Source organism: Bufo bufo, chromosome 10 (assembly GCF_905171765.1).
Source record: "Bufo bufo chromosome 10, aBufBuf1.1, whole genome shotgun sequence".
Lineage (NCBI taxonomy): Eukaryota > Metazoa > Chordata > Amphibia > Anura > Bufonidae > Bufo > Bufo bufo.
In genome coordinates this window covers 40,626,944-40,641,167 of record NC_053398.1, presented here as the reverse complement: position 1 = coordinate 40,641,167, position 14,224 = coordinate 40,626,944, and the positions used below count along the sequence as shown (strand labels likewise).

The 14,224-nt window shown below is 42.0% G+C and overlaps 1 protein-coding gene across 1 annotated transcript in view; it reads right to left on the bottom strand.

Annotated features, from left to right (window-relative positions):
• LOC120980014 (mucin-2-like) overlaps positions 1–5,975 on the bottom strand; it is a gene marked incomplete at its 3' end in the record, with an annotated part of 74,127 nt that extends 68,152 nt beyond the window's left edge. Inside the window, exons 1-2 of the mRNA XM_040408879.1 lie at positions 5,811–5,975; positions 1,142–1,232 (exon numbers count right to left, since the gene is read on the bottom strand). Of these exons, the coding sequence (XP_040264813.1) occupies positions 1,142–1,232; positions 5,811–5,975 (256 nt within the window). The remainder of the gene's footprint in view (positions 1–1,141; positions 1,233–5,810) is intronic.
• Between the last annotated feature and the right edge of the window lie 8,249 nt (positions 5,976–14,224).

The following is a 14,224-nucleotide window of genomic DNA, read 5'->3' as shown; positions in this document are numbered from 1 at the left end:
CTCCTATATATTTTTCATTTTTCTTCATTAGGTACTTCTATATAGATGTGTGGATGAGCTAAAGCAATGTCATTTTGCCTTTATTATCATCATCACTGAACTAAAAAGGACTTTTCTTTCAGTTTAGGGGTGTGCAGAGAGTGAGCACAAATTGGGATTTTAACCCCTTCCCGACTGCCATACGGCTATATACGTGCTATCTGCACATACCCCGTGCAGGTAGCACGTGTATAGATGTCATGGCAGCTCTTTAATCCAAGCGCTGCAAAAGGCTTGGATTAAAGCTTCTTCCCCTGGACTGTTGCTGTCACGGACAGCATACAGTCCAGTAATGCCGGCAAGTCACCAATCAGAGTGGTCCCTTGCCTGAAATCGATCCGATTGGTTAGTAACCAATCAGATCGCGGCAGTGTTAAAATGCCGATTTCATGCTCTGATCTGCGCTCTGCAGATCAGAGCCTGAAATCAGGCACTGGCTGCTGTGTGCCCTCGATATGTGCCCCCCAATCTGTGCCTCCTGATGTCTTCCCTGGTGTCCATCCGCCCCTTGATGTCTTCCCTGCTTGCTGTTTCCTCCATGCTCTGCCCTCATCTGTGCATGCCCTGCCCCCATCTGTGCCTGCCCTGCCCCCATATTCACCCTGCGCTCCCCCCCCGTGGGTCCCCCTGCTCCGCCCCCCCTGCTCCGCCCCCCTGCTCCGTGCCCCTGCTATTTGTGATGGCGGCAGCTCCGTTCCTGAGCCGCCGCCATCAACAGCGAGTGTCATTCATTATTACACTTTATGCCATGGCAACCATCAGGCGCTGCCATCGCAGCGCTGCAGCCCGGTGGTTTAGAGAGGGAGCCCCCTCCCTCTGTTAACCCCTTGGATGCTGCTGAGAAGTAAAATGTGTCATGAAGTAAAATGTGTCACGAGAAAACCAACTCAGAATGGTTTGGATAAGTAAAAGTGTTCCAAAGTTATTACCACATAAAGTAACACATGTCAGATTTGCAAAATTAGACGTGGTCACAGGAGTATCAATGACCCTTGGTCATGAAAGGGTTAATGTTGATAAATTTGTGCTAAAGTGTTAGTGCCCATTTCCTGTCAGTGTCCATTTCCATTAATAAAATATTTGCTTAATTTGAAATACTTACCATCTTTGAAACCCTCATTGTAATTTTTGAAGCCATTATAGTCTCCACATAAGCCACATGTTTTATTTTTGTATCTGTCAGGTAACGCCACCTAATAAAAGAAAAACGTGGTTTGATTTGCTTATATAATCAGATACGAAAAGCACTGGTCCTGTCCAATAATCTTTGCATGTGCATTAGAGTGGATGAGAAACTTTACTTAGTATCTTCTAGAATGTTTAATCCTTTGCAGAGTATTGGTTACATGTATGTACATTTCTAGTGTGTATTTCTGCCATGCCACCTGACATGGCAAAGTGATGACTTAAAGGGATTGTCCACTCCTTTTATATTTATGGCCAATCCTCTGATCGGCACCCTGCACCTTCGCTGATTAACATTGCTGGAGCTACACAGCTCTGACTGTTTTGTAGCAGATGGAGCGAGGGGAGTAGTACAGGAACCGAGTTCAGCTACCCTGAAACAGATGAAAGGTCGGAGACCCGCTAATCAGATATAGATGACCTTTCTTAAGGATAGGCCATCAATACAAAAGGCATGGAAACCCCTTTAAAGCTCATCTCTAATTATTATTTGTCCCTGAGTTAGTGGGTAGAGCCTAGCTGCTATGGTGTTTCCATACAATACAGAGAGAGATAAAGATCCTGCTCATTAACTCTCAGGGTATGTCTACAGAGAGTATTATGCGCTTAAAACAACTGATGCAGAATCTACATTCACATTTTTTTCTGCATTTTTTTCCTGGCATGTTTTTAAATGCGTTTTTTTGTGCGGTTTTGGCGAGGATTTTCATTCTGGATGCAAATATCACATCAAAAGCAGAGAGGGCACTTAAAACCACAAGCTGAAAAAAAGTTAAATCAATGGGGAAGATCTGCATGTGTTTTTGGCACAGAATCCACAACAAAATCCATGCCAAAAATGTATTGCATGGGCATACCCTCATTCACTAACAAGCATCATATAAGGCATGATGCTCAATCCTCCTCCCACTCCAATCTCCATAGATTTCTATGGACACCTGTAATTTGATCATTCAGGAAGCTGACAGTCCACCTTGGTCTCTCAAGATAGACATTCTCTCCTCTTTTACTGTGTTGATTCCCTTTATTTATTTAAAAGTTTCTATCATATCCCCTCTGTCTCGTCTTTCTTTCAAGCTATACAAGTTAAGGTCCTTTAATCTTTCCTGGTAAGTTTTATGCTGCAATCCATGTACTAGTTTAGTAGCTCTTCTCTGGACTCTCTCCAAAGTATCAATATCCTTCTGGAGATATGGTCTCCAGTACTGCGCACAATACTCCAAATGAGGTCTCACTAGTGCTCTGTAGAGCGGCATGAGCACCTCCCTCTTTCTACTGGTAATGCCTCTCCCTATACACCCAAGCATTCTGGTAGCATTTTCTGCTGCTCTATGACATTGTCTGCCTACCTTTAAGTCTTCTGAAATAATGACCCCTAAATCCCTTTCCTCAGATACTAAGTTTAAGACTGTATCACTGATTTTATATTCTGCTCTTGGGTTTTTACGCCCCAGGTGCATTATCTTGCACTTATCAATATTACATTTTAGTTGCCAGATTTTTGACCATTCCTCTAGTTTTCCTAAATCCTTTTCCATTTGGTGTATCCCTCCAGGAATATCAACCCTGTTACAAATCTTTGTGTCATGAGCAAAAAGACACACCTTACCATCGAGGCCTTCTGCAATTTCGCTGATAAAGATATTAAACAATATGGGTCCCAGAACAGATCCCTGAGGTACCCCACTGGTAACAAGACCATGGTCTGAATATACTCCATTGTTTGTCCCTCAGCCACTGCCTAATCCATTCAACAATATGGAAGTCCAAGCTCAAAGACTGCAGTTTATTGATAAGCCTTCTATGTGGGACAATATCAAAAGCCTTACTAAAGTCTAGATAAGTGATGTCTACTCCATCTATTATTTTAGTCACCCAATCAAAAAAATCTATAAGATTCTGAGGTGCTGGAGGTGCCCCAGCTGCGTTGGCGACCTCTTCCTCCTCCTCTGCCTTCGCCTTCTGCTTCCACTGTGCCCCCGCTGTCAAAAGGGAATGCCACCAGCAGCGCGTCTACCAGCGTGCGTTGGAACTCGCGCATCTTAAGATCATGCTCCAGTGAGGGAATTAAGGACGGTACGTTGTCCTTATAATGGGGATCCAGCAGCGTGGCCACCCAGTAATCAGCACAAGTTAGAATGTGGGCAACTCGGCGGTCGTTGCGGAGACACTGCAGCATGTAGTCGCTCATGTGTGCCAGGCTGCCCATAGGCAACGAAAAGCTGTCCTCTGTAGGAGGTGTATCGTCTGTGTTCTCTGTATCCCCCCAGCCATGCACCAGTGATGGCCATGAGCTGGTCTGGGTGCCACCCTGCTGTGTACATGGTTCCTCCTCCTCCATCTCATCCTCCACCTCGTCATCCTCCAGAACTGTGCCCTGGCTGGACAATTGTGTACCTGGTGTTTGGGGGTGCAGGAACCCACCCTCGGAGCCACTTGTGAATGACTGGCCGGAAACCCTATGAAATGATCCCTCTTTCTCCTCCTCCTCATGTACCACATCCTCTTCCATCATTGCCAGCAGCGTTTTTTCAAGAAGGCATAGAAGTGGGATAGTAACGCTGAGAACGGCGTTATCGGCACTGGCCATGTTGGTGGAGTACTCGAAATAGCGCAACAAGGAACACAGGTCTCGCATGGAGGCCCAGTCATTGGGTCCAGGGTCCAAATATCCTAAAGTTCGGTGCGAACCTGAACTTTACAGTTCGGGTTCACTCAACCCTAGTCATAAATAAAGATATTTTTAAATCACGTATGCCTTTGATTTTTATTAAACATAATTTCATAATGAAGCAAATTTCCTAATGAGACAAAATGATTTTGCCACTCTTAAACAGCGTCTTAGGACATGTCCGAACATGCCTTCATTGTGTCCAAACGTACCCTGACGTGTTTCGCAAAATGGGCTCCGTATTTCACAAAATGGACGAATATAGCTTCAACGTGGTATCGGCACCTGGGAAATTTGGGTGCCGCAATTAGCTATTTCACGCTTTGCAAAATGGGCGCCGTATTTCACAAATCGGACGCTGTTGACAAAAAGTAAGGATGAATATGGCTTCAACGTGTTATCGGCACCCGGGAAAGTTGGGTGCCACAATTAGCTATTGTGCACTTCGCAAAATGGGCGCCGTATTTCACAAAATGGACGCTGTGGGCAAAAAATAAGGACGAATATGGCTTCAACGTGTCATCGGCACCCGGGAAAGTTGGGTGCCGCAATTAGCTATTGTTAATATTTATAAATGATACATATTTGTGTTAGATGCGTTGATCAAATATTTTGCTTAAATCACGTACGCCTTTGATTTTATTAAACACGCTTGTATATAATTAAAGCAAATTTCCAACATCACAGGTCCTGTAGGCTCTAACAAAGGGACTGCACCAGTTCCCTTCCAGGACCTGTGGTGACATCATCAAAGCTTATTTAGCTTTAGGAAGATAGACGGATCAATTAGCCATTGTCAATATTTATATTGGCTTAGTAAGCCAATATAAGACAAATACAAATAGAAGCCTAATATCATTTTATTTTTAAAGATATTAAAACTTAATTGAATTACTGACACAATATCAGATCTAACAGACTAAGGGGCGTCGAATGGGCGGTGTTTAGGTGTGGTTTGGCTCTGCGATGGGCGGCACTTTGGGAGGAACTGGGCGTTGTTGTGGGCGGAATGGGCGGGGTTATGGGTGGGGCAAGGGGACATATCGACCTGTGACTTTTAGTTTGGCCATACAATTCGGGATGTAAACAGCGTGGGGACCGCAAGATGAAGAAGGCAGAAAAATTGAGATGAGTGAACTTTAAACCTTAAAAAACGTTGATTCGGCTGCTTCGCCGAATTTCGCAAATAACTTAGCTTCATGGCAAATTACTTTATCACAAAGCGAATTTTGTCTTGAGTAGTAGGCACAATTGCACCGTTCCCCGTTATTGAAACCCTTAGATGTTGTGTTCTTTGCTGATTATGCATTTCACGGGATAATCGGTGAAGAAATAATAATAAATAATACTCACCTTATGCTTATCTATCGTTGAACATTCATTTTTGAAAAATAAAACTGTAATTGAGCAACAACGCCTCATTATCTGCATTATTCTTATACTATAGAAGAAAGTGTTGGAAATGTATTAAACTTATGCCTAATTATTTTGTTTCAATAACCCTTATGAAGGAGAATATGACCTAACTCATCATCTCTTTAGACCCATTATTCTGGGTCCACAAGTTGTGGAATTGCTGTGGATTCTGTACCGCAAATCTACAGCAATATATAGTACAATTCACTTTGCTGGGGTTTTCAAAACCCAGTGCTCATTTAGCAGAAAAATGCTCTTATATCTAGAACAAGCTCATTAATGTTTACATTTTCACTGCTGATTTATTTCACCCTTTGCGATGCATGGATGAAAATTTTTGGCCAGATTTTCTCTTAGATTGATTGCAACATTTTGTGCCAAAATCGCAGATGGATTTATCTTTATCCCTTTGAACAAAAGCAATAAAACAGATAAAAATGGATCAATGAGTGAATTATAGATATTATAGATTACTCATAAAATAACCTTTTATTGTTACCTGAAAAGAATCCAGTGTGTTCCATCTCACTTTTATGTCACTACTGGAAAACACTATATCCACACCTTCGCTGCCAATGTTCAAATCTGAGCTTTTATATGGAACATCAACTCTGTAGTAAATGAAGGAAGACACACAGGCTAATAGATCTATAGCTATGCTCATTGTAGATTATACAGTTTTATTGTACATAAATAATCCATAATGGCTTAAAATTCTTAAAATAAATCTCTGTTGCTCCTGTTGCTGTTTTTGTTAATTTCCCATTTCAACCACTGAACAAGTATTGTGTTGCTATTGGGCAATCCCTTTAAAGCAGACCTGGGCAAACTACGGCCCGCGGGCCGTATACGGCCCGGCGGACCTTTTAATCCGGCCCCCGGGAGGAGCCAGAGGCGTGCCAAGCAACGATACCCCTCCTCCGCGAATGAAGAGGACTTCCGACTCGGCGTGCTGCGTGTGGCATGGCGCGGTGGCAGGGAGGCAGCGTCAGCGGCAGTACTGTCTAGGTAAGACACAGCAGGGGGGGGGGGTGCCTCGTGCGAGCCGTACCCGGGACCCGGCCGGCCGCAATTATTCCCTTCTCTGTAACAGCGCAGCGCCCGCGGCTCTCATAGTATCGGCTGTGACTGTCTGACACTGACAGTCACAGAGCCGACAAGCATGAAGCTGCGGCCGCCTCCCCCTGTGCTGTGTGTAGTCAGTGTGACTAACACATGGCTGATCATCTCTGAGCATTACGTTTCTAAAGGCAAGGGGGGGGGGGAGGGGTGTGTACTATTGTAAGGGGGGGGGGGGGGTGTTCTGTATATGATGGGGGGGCCGGGGGGGTGTTCTGTACACAAGGGGACAATGGCTGGATTCACAGGGGACAATGGCTGGATTCACAGGGGACAATGGCTGGATTCACATTGGACAATGGCTGGATTCACAGGGGGACAATGGCTGGATTCACAGGGGACAATGGCTGGATTCACATGGGGACAATGGCTGGATTCACAGTGGGACAATGGCTGGATTCACAGGGGGACAATGGCTGGATTCACAGGGGGACAATGGCTGGATTCACAGGGGGACAATGGCTGGATTCACAGGGGGACAATGGCTGGATTCACAGGGGGACAATGGCTGGATTCCCAGGGGGACAATGGCTGGATTCACAGGGGGACAATGGCTGGATTCACAGGGGGACAATGGCTGGATTCACAGGGGGACAATGGCTGGATTCACAGGGGGACAATGGCTGGATTCACAGGGGGACAATGGCTGGATTCACAGGGGGACAATGGCTGGATTCACAGGGGGACAATGGCTGGATTCACAGGGGGACAATGGCTGGATTCACAGGGGGACAATGGCTGGATTCACAGGGGGACAATGGCTGGATTCACAGGGGACAATGGCTGGATTCACAGGGGGACAATGGCTTTCACTAATATGAGTCACAAATAGTGAAAAATGTTCATTGTTTTGGGAAATTTTGTTTAATAAATTTAAATTTTTTTCTTGTAAGGCAACCTCACTTTTTCATTGTTTAACTATAACAAGTACTCGTACCAGTTGTCCAACAATGATATTTACTGCTTTTTATAAAGAAATACAATTGATTTTATGCAGTATTGAGTTTAGCCTTTTGGCCCGGCCCTCCAAAATATTTTCAGTTTCTCATGTGGCCCCATCGAAAAAATAATTGCCCACCCCTGCTTTAAAGGGAACCTTTTAGCAACCTTATGCTCCCTGGAGCAGCATGAAATAGTGAAAGAGGAGCTGATTTTAGCGGTGTGTCATGAACTAAAAGTGAGTGCTGAGAACCAGCATTATAAGCATCGCAGCCTGGAAAAGGGTCACGGTGGCCTGAGAAGAGTCATGGTTATTCATGAGCTCCTGCTTTCCCCACCCACCTGCTGATGATTAGCAGTTCTCCTCTCGGGAGAAAACTAAGGAGATAACTGCCAGTCATCAGCAGGTGAGCGGGGACAGCAGGAGGGCATCAATAATCACGACTCTTTTAAGGAAGGCATGACACTTTTTCAGACCTGGGATCCAATGATAATAAAGCTGGTTTTTGGAAAACACTTACTTTCAGTTCATGAATGACATTACCGGCACTGATGGGCGGGCTTTAACGCTACCCTAGTCTTTTACAGGCTAGGGAAGCACTGAAGCCCGCCCATTAGTGCTGGTGACATCACTGGCAAGACTGCTAGGAGGAAGCCTCCGCATAGCTTTACCTATGGAGAGCCCAGTACGTCACCGGATCCGCCAAAAAAGCCTTTGCCTTGCGCTATTCAGCACAGGCCAAAGGAGAGCATCAGAGCATGAAAAGGGATATGTCCAGGTTCAGCTATTTTTTTTCCTGTCCCTCTTGTCAATTTTTGCAAAAATAGCTTCTGTAGCTAAGTTGAAAGATGCCAGTATCTCAAAAACAGATTATAGGGATTTTCCCAATTTTTTTTACTGATAAATAGGGATGAGTGAACTTATGTTTCAAGTTTGGCGTACAAGGTTCAGGTTAGGGTTATATAAGAATTCTGTTATGGATTCCACTACCAACATAACAGAATTCTTAGATAACCCAAACCTTGTACGCCGAACCTGAAACACAAGTTCGCTCAACACTACTGATGACCTATCCTCTTAATACCCGGAACCACCACTGATCAGTTATTTGAGATGGCATTGCTGCTCGCTGTAGCGCCACGGCCTTCTCACAGCTTTTCCTAGATGATGGTTCCATATGATGTCATGTTCATCTTCGCATTGCCTAGACACAGCTCAGTCTCATTGACGTGAATAGGGTTAAGCTGCAGTACAATGTATGGCCCTGTGCTTGGTAAGCTGAGCTAAGGCCGCAGCGCTCGCAGGAACCTACTCAATCTGCTGATCCTGGGTGTCAGACCCCACCGATCAGATACTGATGACCGATCCAGAGGATAGTTAAAAAATCTCTGAAAACTCCTTTAAACCTTGGCTATTGCTCTCATTTCTGATTTGTTAACATATCACATGCAGTATGTTATTCTCACATATTTGGTATACATTTTCTTGAAAGCAGTTACATGTTAAGTTAAGAAAGTGGCATTTTTATACAGGATTTTTAGATATGTGATTTATGTACATCAATACGATTACTCATCTATTAGATAGATATAATGTTTTGATAGGCTGCTGATAGGCCCCAGGATTATGAAACAGGTGTGATATCAATGATATACAGTACAGTATATTACTTTATTATGCAATATTGATTTACATGTATTCATTTTTATTTTTAATGATATATTGACATACACAGCAACAAATCATGATTTATTGATTATATATTCATTGTACCATTGACATATGCTGCTAATTGGACAAATGATCGCATTTTTGAACGATAATTCCCTATCATTGCTCAGTAGTTAGCCAAAAATCCAGTACATAATTATCATTGACCGAATCTTTTATGTGGGTATAAAAATAATTGGTTGCCAGCAGCAGATCACCTCATATAAAAAGGTGTGTGCTTTTCAAAGTAATAAAACTGCATGTGCCTAAAAGGTCGTATTAACGATATAATAAAGTTAAGTTTTCCATGTAAATGGAGTAAAAAGGCACCAATCGACTTACTATCTTGTCGATAGGTACTAAGCAAAAAGTCTATGATTGTAAATGAGCCTTAAATGGGCTCTATGGTGATAGTATTAGTTAACAATTGTATGGCAGTATTATTTTGGTCAGCAGAAATTTAATAGTCTTTGCCCCTGGGCTTTAAAGATGCCCATGCTGATGTTAGGCCTCTTTCACACTTGCGTTGTCCGGATCCGTCGTGTACTCCATTTGCCGGAGGTGCCCGCCGGATCCGTAACACTGCAAGTGAACTGAAAGCATTTGAAGACTGATCCGTCTTCAAAATGCGTTCAGTGTTACTATGGCAGCCAGGACACTATTAAAGTCCTGGTTGCCATAGTAGTAGTGGGGAGCGGGGGAGCAGTATACTTACAGTCCGTGCGGCTCCCGGGGCGCTCCAGAATAACGTCAGAGTGCCCCATGCACATGGATGACGTGATCCATGCGATCACGTCATCCATGCGCGTGGGGCGCCCTGACGTCACTCTGAAGCGCCCCGGGAGCCACACGGACGGTAAGTATACTGCTCCCCCACTCCCCACTACACTTTACCATGGCAAACAGGACTTTAGCGTCCTGGCAGCCATGGTAACCATTCAGAAAAAGCTAAACGTCGGATCCGGTAATGCGCCGAAACGACGTTTAGCTTAAGGCCGGATCCGGATTAATGCCTTTCAATGGGCATTAATTCCGGATCCGGCCTTGCGGCAAGTGTTCAGGATTTTTGACCGGAGCAAAAAGCGCAGCATGCTGCGGTATTTTTTCCGGCCAAAAAACGTTCCGGTCCGGAAGTGAAGACATCCTGATGCATCCTGAACGGATTTCTCTCCATTCAGAATGCATAGGGATAATCCTGATCAGGATTCTTCCGGCATAGAACCCCGACGACGGAACTCTATGCCGGAAGAAAAGAACAACGCAAGTGTGAAAGAGCCCTTAGAGTTTAAAAAATAAATACATTAATATGTAAATGAATAAATGAATGCATAAAAGTGTGAAATACACAAGAGATGTATAGAAATTTAAAACTAATACTTACTGTTTCCCATTCACATATATACCCGTGTTGTTGGCTTCAATGATATTGTATAAAAGCTTCATGAATATATATTGTATTTCAGGTTCCTCTTGTTGTGTGTTACGTTTAATAAGTATATTAAAATCTTCATTCGGTGTATGACAGTGCTGAGTAAAAATGTATGTGCAGTTTCCTTTACAATTATAATAATATCCGTCAAATGTATTAAAGTATCCATTACCCCAGGTACTGCAGACATACTCATTATTTGTCACCACTGCAAGAGAAAACACCTGTTATGGAAAATGTTTCACTTGGTATGGTAAAACAAATGTAAAAAAAAGGCTGGGTTTCTAAGTAGCTCAGGAATTTGCAGATCAACAGAAGTATTACCTTCAAAATCATGTGGCATTTGCTGCTGTGGGTGGACATGGCCACTATACACAAACAATAGATTTTTGTATATTATATCATATTTTACAAAAGCACTACGAGGTACAACTCCAACCTCTGTTGGCATGTTGTCCTTGTTTACTGTGCAGTGAGAAGCAAATAAGTTGGGAAAATCAACTGGCATATACCCAGATTTTTTTTTATAGATTTCAATAGCCTACCGTAGCAAGCATTTTGTGCATGTTGTGTTGCAAGGCTGTTTTTAGTTATATTTGTTAGTGTTAGCTAGTGTGCAGGTACAAAGTCCTATTTTTCTTTTTCAGACGATCACCAGTCCACATTCATGAGTGGATAACCCAGGCCATGCATACTACACACTGGAGATCTTTTAAGGAGGGGTCGCTAGAAGGTATAAAGGATAAATGCATGTAACGGAGCTTTATGCTCCAAGGAAGATGTAATTTAGGAAGATGTTGGTGACCACATTTATTTGTATTCACCTTTGAGTGTCATCCAAAGCGGACCTGGCCGATCAAAAGCTTACCCATTAAATAAAGGTTAAGTGATTGTTCTTTTTTTACTCTGTACTTGATCTGTCTGTATATGTCTTTTATCATTGTGCAGTAAACTTTATATTCACTTAGCCTTTGATAATCCCATTTTTTCTGTATCTTAGAATCCACTGTAAAACACGTGTACACTGTTTAAAGAGGTTGGCCTATCTGGGACATTGATGGCATGTGGTTTAGATATGCCATCAATATCAGATAAGTGTGGATGCCAACCGTGGTACCCACTCCTATCTCTGGAACGGAGAGCAGTAATGTATTCAAGTCATTGCTGTAGGGGTTCCAAAAATAGCTGAGTGATGCTTGGCTGTTTCTGGCAGTCCTATAGGGGTGAACAGAGAGCCAGCAACACTGGTGTGGTACGTTCTCCATTCACCTCTGTTGGACTTCAAAAATAGCCTGCCATGCTCGCTCCACTATTCTCGGAACTCCCATAGCAATAAATGAAGAGCATGCATGGCATGCTCTCCTTAACATCAAGAACCCACTATCTGACATTGATGGCATATTTCTAGGATAGAAGATAACGCAATGAAGTTAATAAATTTGAGTTAAGAGTTAAGATTATGTGTGTTACCCCTGCTACATCTGTACCTTCAATGTCCCAGATGGGCCAACCTCTTTAAGGAAACCAAATATTATTTTGTATCAGACAACCAAATATGAGAATATGCTTGCAAATCTGGTAAGCTAATTTCCATGAAGGCATTATATCTGCAAATATTAATACTTTTTTTATAGGGGCTATATTAACCTTTTTTTCCTGTATGAGTGATACCCCTTCTAAAAAAAAGCTAAGAACTTTTATTAATATGACAAGGCATTTTCAAAATCATTTCCTTTTACTGAAATAGGCATGGAAGCCAGTTTAGCGCTTTTTCTATTGTATGTGTTTAGCTGGTGGGTCCACAGAGCAATTGTAGAAATTTTCTTTTTTATGCCCTGAAAGCTCACTATTGGATCACCTCAAAGAGTGCGATCCTCATAATCCGTTTATTAAGTGGACTTCTATGCCTAAAAACATTTGACCACAAACATTGAAGCCTATTTAAGACTTGTGTAATGAATTTCCTCTAGATTACCACTTGTACTGTATGATAGGTTGAACTAGATGAACTTCTGTCTCTTTTCAACCTCACTAATTATGTACTATCAACAAGGGTCCAAGCAATCAATGTGTATTTTTGTTTAATATTAATTTTGTTATATTTTGTTAAATGAAAATTCTCTAAGTCATGTACAGTATCATACCAAAATCGCTCTTTGAGAGTCTTAAGTTGTTCATCTCTAGCTTGAATTTGTCATTCTGGTAACATTGATCACCAATAACTGTTAAAAAAAAAGAACAGTTTTAACATTTTATATATACACATTTTTTTCCTTACATCATTCCATATTATAGTTCTCAATGTAAAATTTTCTACAATCAAAAATAAATTGATGGCATTTTACAGTGGCATTGATTCTAGCATTGACTAGGGGATCAATATTTCTGAAATAAGTTGGCACACAAAACAGCCCATGGGATCACTGTATCAACTTGAATATGAGGCCTAGGTATGCAATGAATCATATTTTTATTTTTCCAGGATCTCACTTGGGACCTGGATAGCACATTTGCTTTTGAACAAGTATTTTGGTTTGGAGGGAGGATTTTGTCATTTCAGAAATTGGGGTTAATCACTGGTTTATTAGCCTCATTCACAATTGGATAAAGCTTTTGTTGACTTCAGTTGTTAGCATGGTGGCAGGTGAATGTACACTTGCAATGCTTTTCCATCATGCAATACCATAAGGGAGGCATCTGAATGGCTCCAAAGTTATTCTGCAGCAGGACATCAACCAAAAACTTATAGCCAATGTCATTAAGAGCTATCTCCAGTGTATAGAAGAACAAGGAGTTCTGGAAGATATGATATGGTCCCCAAAGTGCCCCGATCTCAACATCATCATCCAGTCTGTCTGGGATTACATTAAGGCAGGATGATTTGAGCAAGCCTACATCCACAGAAGATTTGTGGTTAGTTATCCAAGATGTCTGGAACAATGTTCCTGCTAAATTTCCGCGGCAATGAAAAAAAAGATTAAAAAAAAGTTTGTTCCTTAAGGCCTAAAATAGGAAGCAGCTTAGCATATTAGTATTTAGGCATTTGTAGGTACCAGGGCATCTTTTTTTAGCTTCATGACTCAGCCTTTTCTCCTGTCAGCCTTTTTTCCTGTTATATAGAACTATCAGTCAACTCTGATAAAAGCTGAATGAGCGAATCAATTCTACACATATCAAATTCATTATGAATCTGCCAACGAGTCAGAAACCGGGATTCGTCCCAGAGAGAATTTTGGGATTTGTCCCAAATTAATCTCCAAATGGCAGTTGCCATTTTATAGATCAATAGACAGAGAAGATGAAAAAGGATGACATGACATTGGCAGCAGTTCAGCAAGCTTGCTCATAATGGTGAATCCCATAACTTTTGTTATTTTTCTTTCCACAGAGCTGTGTCAGGGCTTGATTTTTGCAGGACAACTTATATTTTGATTGCTTTCATTTTGGAATACAGAACACTTTTTTTATTGCTTTTTATTTTTTATTTTTATGACAAATATGCAAAAAGCAGCAATTCAGGCATTGTTTTTTATTTTCTTTTTTTATGGCATTCATCATACAGGATAAATTACATGATAATTGAGTTATGAGTGTGGTTACTCCGCGGCAATACCAAATATATGGAGTAGTTTTTTTGTTGTTGTGCTTTTCCATTAATTTAATAAAACATTTACATTCACTTGTACAGCATTGGAGTGCAGGGGATGTATGGAGC